The sequence below is a fragment of the Myotis daubentonii genome, chromosome 19 (assembly GCF_963259705.1).
Source record: "Myotis daubentonii chromosome 19, mMyoDau2.1, whole genome shotgun sequence".
Lineage (NCBI taxonomy): Eukaryota > Metazoa > Chordata > Mammalia > Chiroptera > Vespertilionidae > Myotis > Myotis daubentonii.
The window spans coordinates 5,812,532-5,825,200 of NC_081858.1; the positions used below are offsets into that span (position 1 = coordinate 5,812,532).

General features: G+C 53.1%; 1 protein-coding gene across 2 annotated transcripts; it reads right to left on the reverse strand.

Annotated features, from left to right (window-relative positions):
* Nucleotides 1-2,412: 2,412 nt before the first annotated feature.
* PRKAB1 (protein kinase AMP-activated non-catalytic subunit beta 1) lies at nucleotides 2,413-12,014 on the reverse strand. 2 transcript variants are annotated; one of them, XM_059676609.1, is made up of 8 exons: nucleotides 11,858-12,013; nucleotides 11,570-11,737; nucleotides 8,944-9,107; nucleotides 7,746-7,839; nucleotides 7,354-7,468; nucleotides 5,264-5,397; nucleotides 3,936-4,004; nucleotides 2,413-3,705 (listed from the first exon to the last, which is right to left on the reverse strand). In XM_059676609.1, exons 2-8 carry the CDS (start codon nucleotides 11,726-11,728, stop codon nucleotides 3,628-3,630), a joined length of 813 nt encoding a protein of 270 aa, XP_059532592.1. In that variant the 5' UTR covers nucleotides 11,729-11,737; nucleotides 11,858-12,013; the 3' UTR covers nucleotides 2,413-3,627. The 2 variants fall into 2 exon arrangements, with proteins under 2 accessions (XP_059532592.1, XP_059532591.1); XM_059676608.1 differs by having other exon boundaries at nucleotides 11,570-12,014.
* Between the last annotated feature and the right edge of the window lie 655 nt (nucleotides 12,015-12,669).

Below are 12,669 nucleotides of genomic sequence, written 5' to 3' on the forward strand. Positions count from 1 at the left end.
CTCTCAGTCCATCAATGATTAATGGAGCTCTGTTTGCCCAGAAGGGGTTGTTAGGGTAGAGGAAAGAACCTTGAAAATGACTTTACTACTCTAGACACCACTCAGGCTGTCTTTCAGGAAACCACAGAGGGAAAATACGTTGACCCTGGGGATGTGCAGCTGGGGCTGCCTCTTATCCTCACTTGCTGTTGAGTTTTCCAGATGAGATGGGTGCATTCACTCCAGGAGAGTAGGAAGGAGTGGGAAGGCTGGCAGCCTATCCAGGCAAAGGCCCTTTAGCTGTATTTAGGACAAAAAAACAGGTGGTTGTGGGAGGTGACCCTGCTGGCAGGGCTGCGGGCGGGGTTCAACCCCGGGACAGGGCTGGGCCCGAGATGGGACTCTGGTTGCTCCAGCTTTTAGAATCCAGTCTAAGGTCTGCTCCACAGCAGGAATGACTCTTAGGAGGGCCTTGTGGATCCTTTTATAATTAGTTGGAGTGATTTGGGGTTTCAGAGGAAATACATGCATGATCCTAACTTCCTGTTTTCTCCTGAAGACAATTACTATTGCGTTCCAGGGCAGGTGGCTCTAGTTTCCTTTCTCCACCAATTTGCTGATCAAGAGAGCCACTAGGGAGGGACTACTCAGAAGCTAGGAGACATGAGTGGTCCATAGCCTTCAGTCTTTACAAATTAATTCAAAACATTTGTAAACATTGGTGGAGGGTCAGGTCTCAGAACTGAGCAGGCTCAGAAAGTTTGTTTTTTTCTATGATGGTGGAGTCTCTGACCTCAGCCGTGGACGGATCACTTTGACCTGGTTTCAGGCGTGGCCTTTGGAGTCATGGAGGTCTTCTAATTGAGCCTGATGTGCTGGCACTTTTTCTTAACTTCCTGTTTGTGCCCACATTCCATGCCTGTTGTAAAAAGCTTTGTGGCTCCCATTGGGAAATGAAATGAGCTTCAGGGACCATCTAGTCCTAGTCCAAGCCCTCTCATTTGTTCAGGGGGATAAGTCAGACTGAAAAAGGTCATGTGGGTTTGCCCAAGGTCACCTAGCTAGTCAGCAACTGAACTGGACATTCCTAATCTCAGTTGTGTCCACACCCTGGGAGGGGATGCTGGGGGACCGGCTGACTCCAGGGCGATGTCAGGCTTTGTTTGACCTGGTCTTGGGGTGCTGTTGACTTCCCAGGGGAGGGGAGGAAATGGCCTTGCCTGGGTCCTTTGGTCTCTGGTTTCAATGTGTTGATCTATGGTTCTATTTACTCTGCAATATCACTTTACATTTGTAATTTAAGGACCTTACCTTTGCCTCCACATACTCATTTGCATATAAACTCCCAGAGGGAAAAGTACCTCTACATTCATAAGCAACTTAAGCTTTAGCCAGTGTCCCCAGTCCTCACCCACAAGGGTATGCTACCGGAGCAACAGTCCCGGGTCATGGGGCACCGCAGGGCACATGTGGCTTTGCCCGTGATTTGGGCAGAGCAGGGTCTCCTCTCCACATCCGTGGAACAATTCCTATTACCTCTTGGGTATAAAGTTTTTCACTTGGGTCTGAGCAATCTTCTGGACCACAGGGGACTTCCTTTTGTGTTGCTTTTTAAAGGAAATGAAGTCGTTTAAGTACACAGCAGCTGTGGCGAGTGCGGACACCGCGTGCTGCTCTGTGGTGGGGCCTGTGCTCCCTCGCAGGCATCTGCCGGGTGCCCATGGGCCCTGGGCTGCGCAGGGCAATGACCGGGCCTACTGGCTTCAAATCCTTTTGCATTGCATTTCCAGCGTGGCTGCTTCTGAAATTTGTGGGTAGAGCCAATTTACAGGCTGCATTTTCCAACTCGGGCTTTTATTAATTTTAGAGAAAGGGGGAGAAACATTCATCGGCTGCTCACCCCCTACTAGGGGTCGAGCCTACAACCCGGGCGTGCCCTGACCGGGAATTGAACCGGCACCCTCTCGGGCCTTGGCCAGAGCTGGGCCTTCAGGGTGAGATGGCTAGTTACCCAGCCACTCCCCACCGTAGGTGGGCCAGATGTCCCAGCGGCTCCGATACCTGGGAAGAAAGGCCCATGAAAGGGATACCTGTAACCGTCCCTCTTTTTGGGAGGACAGAGCCCGTTAGGCAAGAACAGGTCTGACTCCAGGTTGTCCTGGTGGCTTCCAAGCAGGTGTCATGCCCCAGGCTCCCTCACGGTGCTTGATGAGCAACAGGAAGCAGTATCTCTGACCTGGGATACCACCTCCCTGCCTAACCCAGGAACATTCGCAGCTACCTCTCCTCAGCTTCCCCTTGTAACTCAGCTGGTCAAAGGGACTGTAAATCTCCAGGGTCCTTAATAGCCTTTCAAACTGTGTGTGGAATGGGTGTGGTCAGGGAATGGAGCCTCACCTGTGGGCCACAGGACATGAAAATGATTAAAAAGCATGGCGCTGAATGAACGCTTTATTGAAACCTGTACGTCAAGGTGACAATAACTCAGTGTTTTGAAACAGTAACAAAAAAGGGTTATTTTAACCCGGACCGGGGTTTATGGAACAGGTACTGGAAGCCAGGGAGTTCCCTTCCTCTGTCTCCCAGCATGAACACAGACCATGACAGCTTCCGCTGACTTGGGGACAGGAGCCTGCACTAATGGGAACATTTGCGGCATCTCCCCGGAAGCCAAGCCCAGCATTAGAGGTTCGTTTTGGTCCAAAGGATGTCATCCCAACACAAATCTAGAAGACTGCTGTCGAGTTCTAAGTTCCTTGCAGATAAGCAACAAGAACTGCGACAGCCTTCTAGGTAGGGACAGAGGTCCTGAGCAGGTGGCATAGGCTTTCATGGTAACACTGTCACCTCATTACGATGAGAATAAAAAGCTGGACGACCGTGCCGCTAACAGTGGCCAGTCCTGAGGATCATCCAGTTTAATGGAGAAACCCGGCAGCGGTTTTCGAAGTCTGTTCTGAGAACAGATTATTGCTGAGCAGTTTGTTCACATGATCTACATTCTAGCTGGGTGATTAGAAAATTACCCTAAGGCTGTACATCAGCCATTTCTGGTTAAAAAAACACACACAACAAAACTTAGTGCACGTAAGTGTAACAACTGTAGAACTTCACCTGAAATCAGGCAGGTGCTAATTGCTATAGAAATGACACCTCCCTGGAGCAGAGAACGGGAGACAATATTGCTTTGATTGCAGAGGCCGGGCAGCACCAACACTGTTAGCGCCACAGCCAGGCCTTAAAGACACACATACCATTAGAAATTTTGTGTGGCCTTATTCCTGCTTCCCAGATATTTGCTACCAAAGTAGCTAGTGTTTGTTTTTTGGCTTAAGAAAACCTCCACGACCGGTTTGGTGGATGTGTATTTAGAACTGCACCCGTCCTTGTGCCCTGTGGTGGGGCTGTGGGCCTTCTGTCCTCGACTCCATTCTCAGCCACTGGGTGTTGAGAGGGCCATGACAGACAGAGGCAGGCGTGCCAGGAGCTGCTGTGCCCGGAACTGACCTTCAGGCAGGACTAGGGCAGGTATGAAATGTCTTACAGAGCATGAAATGGGGAATTTACAGTCCCTTCCCTCCAGTGGGAAGCATGCGTGTGTGTAGCCTGGTGGTGCCCGTGTTCCGGCCCACCACTGCTCGCAGCTCCTCATATAGGCTTGTATAACAAGGTGGTGACATACTTCTTCTTGTACCGGTGGGTCGCGCTGAGCACCATCACTCCGTCCTGAGAAAGGGTGGAAATGACAAATGGTCAGGACTCACAGCTGATAGCGTGCATGAGCATCACCAGGGGGGCTTCATCGAAAGGTTCCTGGGCCGCCTGCAGGACTGGAGGGAGGGTCTGCATCAGGTCCTGGGAGCTCCCCTTAGCCAAGAGCTCCAGGTAGTTTAGTTCTAGGGGGCGCAGAGCACACTTTGAGAACACAGCCCCAATAGCAACAAACACATCATTACCTTGATAGACAGCGCATAAAGGTGGTTCAACATGACGTGGTTGGGCTCAGGAAGCAAAGCCGGATCACACTGTGAGGAACAGAAGCAGACGTGAGGTGAGCATTTACGATTTGGGAATCGGGAAGACTCCCCACTTTATATCACAGCCCTGGGGAGCCAAGGAAAGGGAGCAGCTGCTCAGGGCCCGTCTTTCTAAGGCAGCGAAAGGGCTGTCCAAGACGCCAGGTGAGGCGAGGGGGTCATGCTTCATTCTCCAACCAAGGGGAGCCCCCATGTGCTGCCGGGCTCCCTGGGGTCTCTGCTCAGCTTTGCCTTGGCCTCTATAAAATGCGGCCCACGGCCGTCCTTGTGGGAGGGGCAGAAGACAGGGCCGTCCGATGAGTGCACTTTCAGAGAAAGCAGGAGGATACAATCATACCAGACACTCCCGGGCAGCGGGCGCCTGGAGAATGACAGGGGTCACTAGGGGAGGAGGGGCACTCTTGCTCCACAAAGCTCTCAGGACTGGCACTAATGCTGCCACACCCTCCAATTTTTTGAGAAACCAGAAATCTGGATTTCTTTTTCCAATGTACCCCTCTTCAATTTTATAAATGCTCATTCCAATGAGGAAGGTTAGGGCAAAAGTCGGCTCAGCTGTCAGGTGAGTGTGTGCTTGGGCATTCTCTGCCCTGAGTGGTGGGTCCCTGGGTAAAAGTGTAGCCAGTGTAGGGCAGGCCTGCACACGTGTCCTTCAGCTCCTGTCTCGTACGCAGCTCCTATAAGGTGCGCTTTCCACCTTATAAACGGGTGCCTTGGAGGCGGTGGCTTGAATAAAGCTGGAGAACATCTAGCCTCTCCAAGAATCCGAGCAGAAAACTGGGCGATTCGGGTTCAACCAACTGGACAATAAGCCACGAGGGAGTGACGGCGTGTTCTCCAGGGCCCAGGAGGACCCGCACTTCCTTCTGTGACAGTGACCTCAGAGGGAATGTGTTGCCCAGACACCCAGATGCTGATCTAAGAGCAGTTTCTGAAAGCACGGGGGCTAAAGGAGGAATCCCATCATGCAGCTGACTGAGAAGGGCTGGTTTATGTATTTTTGTCATAAAATTTGAAAGAAGTAAAATGCAAGGAAAAGCTCTGAAAGGCTTGTTGGATGGGGAGGCAGCACCCACACTGGAGAAGGTCTTGCCAGTAGCCCGTTCCCACGGCAGAGGTGGACCCGGCCATTAACACTGAGGGGCGACACTGAGCTTTTTCGGCAGCAGCTCCGCAAGAGGTGGACAGAGAGGGGGCGGTTGAACATGACCGTGGAGGACGGTCCAGGCAGACGCCTGTGCACTCACAGAGATGCCCGTGTCCTTGTTCAGAATGACCTGGAGCAGATGTGGGGGGAGAATGGGTGGTGCTTTAAACCGTTCCTCTGGTTTTGAGACGTAGGGCTCCTGGTGGTAGGGTCCTGGCGGGGAACTGGACAGCTCTGTTGGGAGATGGTGACAGGACACTTACTTTGAAAATGAGGAGTTAGGAGCAGTCTCACTTAACTCACGGCACTGTTCCCTCAATACAGACATATATTCTCTTGCAGAATATACAGGCCCCAAGGGTGAAGAGCAGAGGCAATGAGAAAACCTTTCCGGAATTCTATGGATAAAATTCAGTCGTGAACTTAGATCCTTTGCAGGAGACAGCACTGTGGCAGAGGTGGTGAGTCTGGTCAGACTATCACGGAAGCTATCCGCCGTGACCTAACAGGAGGGACATGCTCCTTGCTATGGGCTGCACCGGCCAATACCGCAAAGAAGCTCCAGGCACCAAGTGAGGCTTAAGTGGCTTAGCCTGAGTTGGGAGCACCGCCAGGCAGAATAAAACAGAAGATAAAGCAGCCTGTTTATACAGGTTATATGAGGTACCGGCACAATGCAAATCAAAACAAAACAAAATTGGAAAACCGATCTCCAAAGGCACTTGACTCTACCACTTTCAGGTTCCTTTCAAACTCGTGCTTGAGTGTCCCGATTATATAGACATATTAAGAAGCTTCTAGAAGCACAGTATTTCACAAAGTTAGAAGCAGCTCACTCAGCTGGGAGGACTGAACAGTTACTCAGGACATCTGGGATGGGGCTGGTTGCCTGACCCTTGGCCTGTCTGAAATAAACAGGGTCCGGCTCTGCCAATTTCCTTGCCGCACTTTCTAGGGAAAGGCTCCCTTCCCATGACCTGAACAGCTCACAGCAGAAAACGAGAAAAGCAGTAAGTGCAGAAAATCAAGCCATTGGGAGCCAATACAGATGTTAAGAGAGCCTGAGAAGTCTACAGAGAGCCTGCAGTGGGTTACCTGCAGCGGGGGAAGGGGGGGGGGGGGGTGGTGTCAGTTTCTGTCCCAGGAGATCTAGGCTGGGAAACGTGACTAAAAGCCTCAGTGCATGGCCCAAAATTACACTTATCAGTAAGTAGGGGAGGTTTGGGCATTTCCTCCATCCCCCAATTTCCACCTCTCTGGAAAAGAAATAAATGTTTTCTCTAAAAGACTTGGTAGCTAGCCAGAGAGAATTCGATGTCCGGATTTCTGATTCCTACGCACCACCACCTGGCCTGTCGGCCAGGCAAGCCCACCACGATCATTTACCACCGTGGCTTCCAGCCGACAAGAACAAGGCCCTGGTGGCAGCACCTCCAGGTCGAACCAGGAGGCAATGAGGAACCATCCTATAAACTGAACTGAAGCCACTTTCTTCCATGGTCTCCCAGGGGGTTCGGGAGTTGTTTAAAGGCTGCAGTGCAGCTGCTGTTGACACTGTAGTGACAACACACCCTTCCCGCTGAACCGCACGTACGTTTCCAGGTAGTTCCTTCCTGTGGGTTTGGATGGAAAGCAATTTACTGAAAGGGCTATGACTGCATGACTCGTGAAAGACGGGAACGTTTCCCGAGACTGTCTTTAGCAGGCTGTGCTGTGCAGCCCGTTTCCTGTGGTGAGCCTCCTTGCCCAACAAGGTGCTAATGTGCCACACGGTGATGGCCAAGGTCACGGAGGTGCCTGTTTACCACCTGTCAGGCGGAAACTCTCCAGGCACCCTGAGTGGGTTGTGAGCAGCGGGGGCTGACAGGCTTCCCTGGCGCTGGCTCATCACTGACCCACGGCCAGGCTCCCAGGCCTTTTGATTCTGTTTCAATTCTCTGATCTCTGTGGCCAACAGACCTACTGAATCCTGGAGATCTGCCCCCAAAATGACTGACTGCTTCCTCGGGGCTGATTTCAGCCACCTGACCCCAAAGAGTTAGGAATTCATTATGTGGCTCTTTAGGGAGCTGCAAACATCCACCCGATTGGGCAGCTTGACTCAAGAGAGAGAGGAGAGGGAAACAGAGGATTTCCATGCTGTCCAGCCCCCACCTACACACACGTGGCATAAAAGAACTGTGTTCATACCAGACACATCGGAGCACTTTTGGGAATCCACCATTAAAGCATCAAACACTTCAAAGTCAGTTTTCTTCACTTGAATGATGTTGTTAACTGTGCCAAGCTGGCTGGTTACTACTGGCTGGGAAGAGACAGACAGGCAGAAATCATAATGGGGAAGATCTCTGGGGTTATTCTTAGAGGATTTAGAATTCTTGGCTGGAGGGCTCAGCTCTTGTCTAGCCAACCTGCTCCTCTTGGTCAAGTATGCCAAAAGTCTGACAATTAGCACTTATCTAGCTCAGCCACACACAGGGACTTTTACCGGCAGGACAAAGGGACCTGGCAAGAGTCTAGAAGGGAAGGTGACTCATTTGGATTGTGCGGCAGTCAGAGGACGGAGGGCGGGGGGAGAGTACCTCAGAAGGGTCGTGTGTCCACTGACCATCCACATAGAACTTGTACTGATGCTCTCCTTCCGGCAGGTCCAGGATGGCTACAAAGTTGTTATGGCTACGAGGAAAGGAAGCAGAGGTTTTCAGCTGGGCGGGCTGCCTTCTGAGCTTACTTACAAAGCCAGCCATAGAACAGAACAAAACCTTCCCATGTAAAACCAAGACTTCAGCTGCAGGAGTATAAACATTTTTAACCAATTCAAGCAATTCAACACAGAGATCTTAATCTAGAAATGGTCAAGGAAGCAGGGATGCAACGTTTTATTAAAAACTCACTTTGCTCAAAAGGTCGCCTGACAGGCATTTGTCCTTCTCAGCGTGCCCACAAAACACCTGGCAGCCTAGATACCAAGGAGGGCGGCAACAGCCTGCAGCCAAGCTTTACCCTGGCAGTTTGCCAGGGGCAGGGAAGGGGAGCAATTTAATAGGAGGCAAAAGTTCTCTGAAGAAGCAGAACTGTTAAAAAGGTCCCAGAAAACCTGTTTTGTTCCCGACTTGAAGCAACTTGTCACTGTGCCCAGCAGCTCCCTCCTACACCACTCTCACCCCGGAAAGGTAGGTGGCTCCCTGACAATAACAAGGCCTGGCCACGCAGGGCACGTTTCTCCCTCGGCTTCATCAGGACCCCAGGGAAGATGCTTTCACTGACACTGAGACAAAAGTCCCTGCTAGGGTTCCTGATGAGTTTCCTGTGGTCTTGTTAACGATGCTACATAACATGTACCTTTCAAACAAAAGGAACGCACAGAGAATCCAAGTTAGAAGGAACCTCAGAGATCATCCGATCCAATAGTCCCTTCTTATAGACAGGAACGCTGAGGCTCAGGCATTCATGGCAGGTTAGCCAGCCAATGTGGTCTCAAGTCCGGTCTCGAAATTCCCAGCCTGGTGCTTTCTCTACAGCACTAGGCGTCGATCTCTCTTTCCGAGAATCCTGCCTGAGCAAACGCACAGCTGAATATGTGACGTGGAAGCAATGCGCGTAAGTACGTGTGCTCTAAACCTAGACACGTGGGTGTGAGAATGGAACCTATGAATTACTAAGATTATTCTTCCACTCAGCATTCATATTGTAAAAACATCCCTTCTCTTCCCCAGCAGATCCTTCAGGACCAGAGCACCCCTGAGCCGAGACAGTGCGTGAACCCTCCCCGGCAGTTACCTCCGTGTGAGCGGGAGTCTGCTCCAGTTGTTGAAGGACCCGGATAAGTACACTTCCTTGCCGCCCCCCGTCCAGCGGAAGACAGTGGGCCGGGCCTGGGCAGGAGCTTTGTCGTTCGCTTCCAGGTCGTGCTGCCAGGCCAGGAACTCCGCCTTCTCGGGAGCCTGGAGACGCAGAGCGCACTCAGGGGCAGGAAGTCATTAGTGAGCTCCCTACACAGACAGCTACCCTAATACTGACAATTCATTCCAGAGGCAGCTGTTACTACCAAGGTTCACCTTCAGGCTCATTAACTGGCTAGTACGTCAGTTCCCCACCGGCAAAATGGAGACAGTAAAAATAACACTAAGGTTGTTGTGAAGACTGAGTGAGAAAGTCCGTGTAAAATGCTCTGCGTAGTGTCTGACATATGGTAAGTGCTTAAAAATTATTAGCTACTATTATTGCTGTGATTAAAGAGAACTACATTAAATTCTAGGAGAAATGACAAAACTCCCTTGGAAGAAGGTGCAATGAATTCAAGACTAGCTTAATAAAGGTCATTTTCCTCCCTTAATTAAGCAAGATTGGAAGTACATGAACATTTATTAGGAACAATTCCGGAGGTGTCAACGTGAAAACTGGCAAATCCAGATTCCGAGGAAGGGAAAAACGACATTCACCGAGTGCCATCAGACCCTGGGAGAAAAGGTAAGACAAAGACCAGCCCTCCCCACCGTCGACAGGGACTGCTGGTGCGGGAGACGATGTGGAACTGGAGGCTCCGGGGGAAGAAGCACGTCTGGCTCCGGGGAAATATGTGGTTTGGGATCTGTTACATGTTTCCTAGCCAGCAGCCAAGACTAAAAGAGCAGGCGCTGCAGGCTGGGGAGACCGTTAGGGGTGCTGCACGGCATCTTCCCTTCACACACTGACTGAGCACGTCCTAAAAGCCGCCTGCATTCTTTGATTTCAGATTCAAGATTTCAGATAAAGAATAACAGACTGAAAACGATTTCCCTGAGGGTGTGATGATAGCTGACCCCAGCCAAAATGGTACTTTTGCGCATAGTTAAAAGAATCCATGACTTTTTATTTGGTTTTTCTGTGGACACTATTTTAAATCATTCTCCACAGATCATGTGTATGCTAAACATTTCTTTTAGAAGTTTTGGAATAGCAACAGAACAAAAACTTCTCTCTTTTTTGTTGTTAATCGTTACCCAAGGATATTTTCCCATTGATTTTTTTTAGAGAGTAGAAGGGAGGGGAGAAACATTGATGTGAGAGTCCTATCGATTGGTTGCCTTCTGCACGCCTGACCGGGGCCAGGGATTGAGCCTGCAACCGAGGTACGTGCCCTTGACTGGAATCGAACCCGGGACCCTTCAGTCTGTGGGCCGACGCTCTATCCACTGAGCAAACCAGGCTAGAGCAGAACAAATACTTCTTGAAGAAAGTAGTTTCATTCTTATGCTGTCTTAAATAGCCATCCTTGAGCCAAAATTATTACTGAGGGAAGGGCCGTCAAGTCGTTGGAAAACCAGGATTCCAAAGTTCATGTTGCACGTAGCTTCCCAGGAATGCAACAGATTCAGAAAGCAGGTTCAAACTGCAGGATGGAAAGCCAAGTCAAAGCAGAGTCTTTATAGCGAAGATCCAAGTGAGAACGTAAGATAACAACATGATCACCCAGCCCAAAAGCTGAGAAAAAAGGGGAGCAAAGTTGGAATGAGTGGCAGGCAATTAGCCTAACGGACGACGCTTAACAGACAAGTGGATGCTAACAGAATACACTGGGCTGGGGATGGGTGGGCCAGGCACCTTCATGGCACCGAGACCTGCTCTGTCGCCTTGTCCTTCAGAAATGAGCTGTTTTCTAGGATATACTGCACGCAGCTCAGCGGCCGGAATCTCTGTGTCCTGCGGCTGGAAGCAGGCCCTAGGCGGGTAGCGGGAGTCCGGATCGCCTTAGACTTTCTGATAAATGAAAGCAGGCGGCTGCAGGTGCCCGCATTTGGTCTGCCTTGGTCTGTTGTCATGTTTCACAACAGGGGCGAGCGGGTGAGCGGCTGCGGGCTGCCCCCTGCTCCTGGCACCCCACTCCCCGCTCCACACACCCGGCCTCCGGAGCCATTTCCCTTCGTGCGCGCTCTGGGCGAGCCGGGACCCAAGGTGCTGGCGGGGCCGGTCCAGACCCTCCGCCGCCATCGCTGACCCAGTCGGCCTGCAGCGGCCCGTGCGCTCTGGCTTATCTCCCGAACCCACAGCAACCGGCAAACCCACTGCCACGGGGGCCAGGCTCCCCGCGGGGAGGGAGGCTTCTCAGCGAAACAGTCAGGATCCCCGAGAGAGAAGGAGGCGGGCTGTGACTGCCGGCTCCCGGTCTTCATTCAGAATTTACACTCTGGCCCGGAGCCTCTCTCCTTAGCGATGTGAGCGCGCCGCCTTCCTCCCCCTCAGGGTGACTTTCTCCGTCGGAAACCAGACACCGGCGGCCGGGCTGCTCGGGGGCTCCTCGGGGGGCTCCTCGGGGCCGCGCGGAGGCGGCCGGAGCCCCTCACCCCGCTTCCGAGGGGGAGTGTCGGGGGCGGGGGCGGGGCTGGATCTCAATGGGCAAGGGAACCGGTTCCCCACCTCCCCTCACCTTGATCTCCTCCGAGTGGAAGAGGTCGGCGTCCTCGGGGCTGTCCATCAGGATCTTGGGCCTGTCCCCATCCTTGGCGCCCCCCGAGCTGTCCCTCCGGGGCGTTTTATGGCCGCCCTGTCGCTCCAGCGCGGCGCGCTCGCTGCTCGTGTTGCCCATGGCGGGAGTCTGCGGGGACACCGGGCAGGGCTAGGCCTCACCCAGGGGAAGGGGCCGGGGACTCCCGCAGTCGGGGGCGCGGGGGTGTCACAGGGCCCAAGGAGAGGGTCGGAGCGCCGAGGACCGCACCTCGCGGGCTCAGGTTCCGGGCGGGAATCCGGTTTGAGCCGGGTCAGCAAACCTGGCGAGGTTTCACGGCCGCGCCTTCCCAGCTCGGGCAGCGACGGCGCGAACCCAGGGAGCGCAAAGATAACCAGACACACTCCCCCCGCCTCTTAGCAACTTCCGCTTCCGGTTCTTCCGCCAGCCGGCGGGGCCCGTGGGGTGGGCGCGGCTGGGGCCCGGAAGGAGCGAGGCTCACCCTTACTTCCGCTTCCGGTCGGGGTGGCCGCGGCCGCGGGCTCCCTGAGGCGGTCTCTGCGGGCCTCAGCGCGCGCAGTCGCAGTCGACGGTTCCGGCCGGCCCGGCCCCGGGCGAGGCTGCTGAGGGACGGCAGGGGGCGCAGCCGCGCGCGACTTTCTGGCCCGCGCTCCCTGCGCGGGGGTGAGTGACTCCGTTAGAGATTTGGGATATTTTTGCTCACTTCCGGGTGATTCCACACTCTCCAGCCCAAGGGCTCGTGTGAAAGGGAAAGTCTAAATAAGAGGCCCCTTAGAGCCCGCGGTGCGCTGGCTCTCACGCCTTTGAGCGCCTGAGCGTCACCGTGAGGGCCGAGCGATGAAAATGCAGGTTCCCCGGCCCGAGTCCTCGGGAATGGCGATTCCTCGAAGCTCTGGAGGGGGGTGTGCGTTTCCATAAGTGCCCCAGGCGGTGCTGGTGCGGGTAGCGGTGCAGGGGCTTGAGTAAAATGACAGACCGTAAGATTTCTGGAACTTTCTCTCGCCTGGTGCCTGGGGGGTTGTAAAATGCTGGCGCTTTCAGGTGCTGTTTGTAAACCGAGT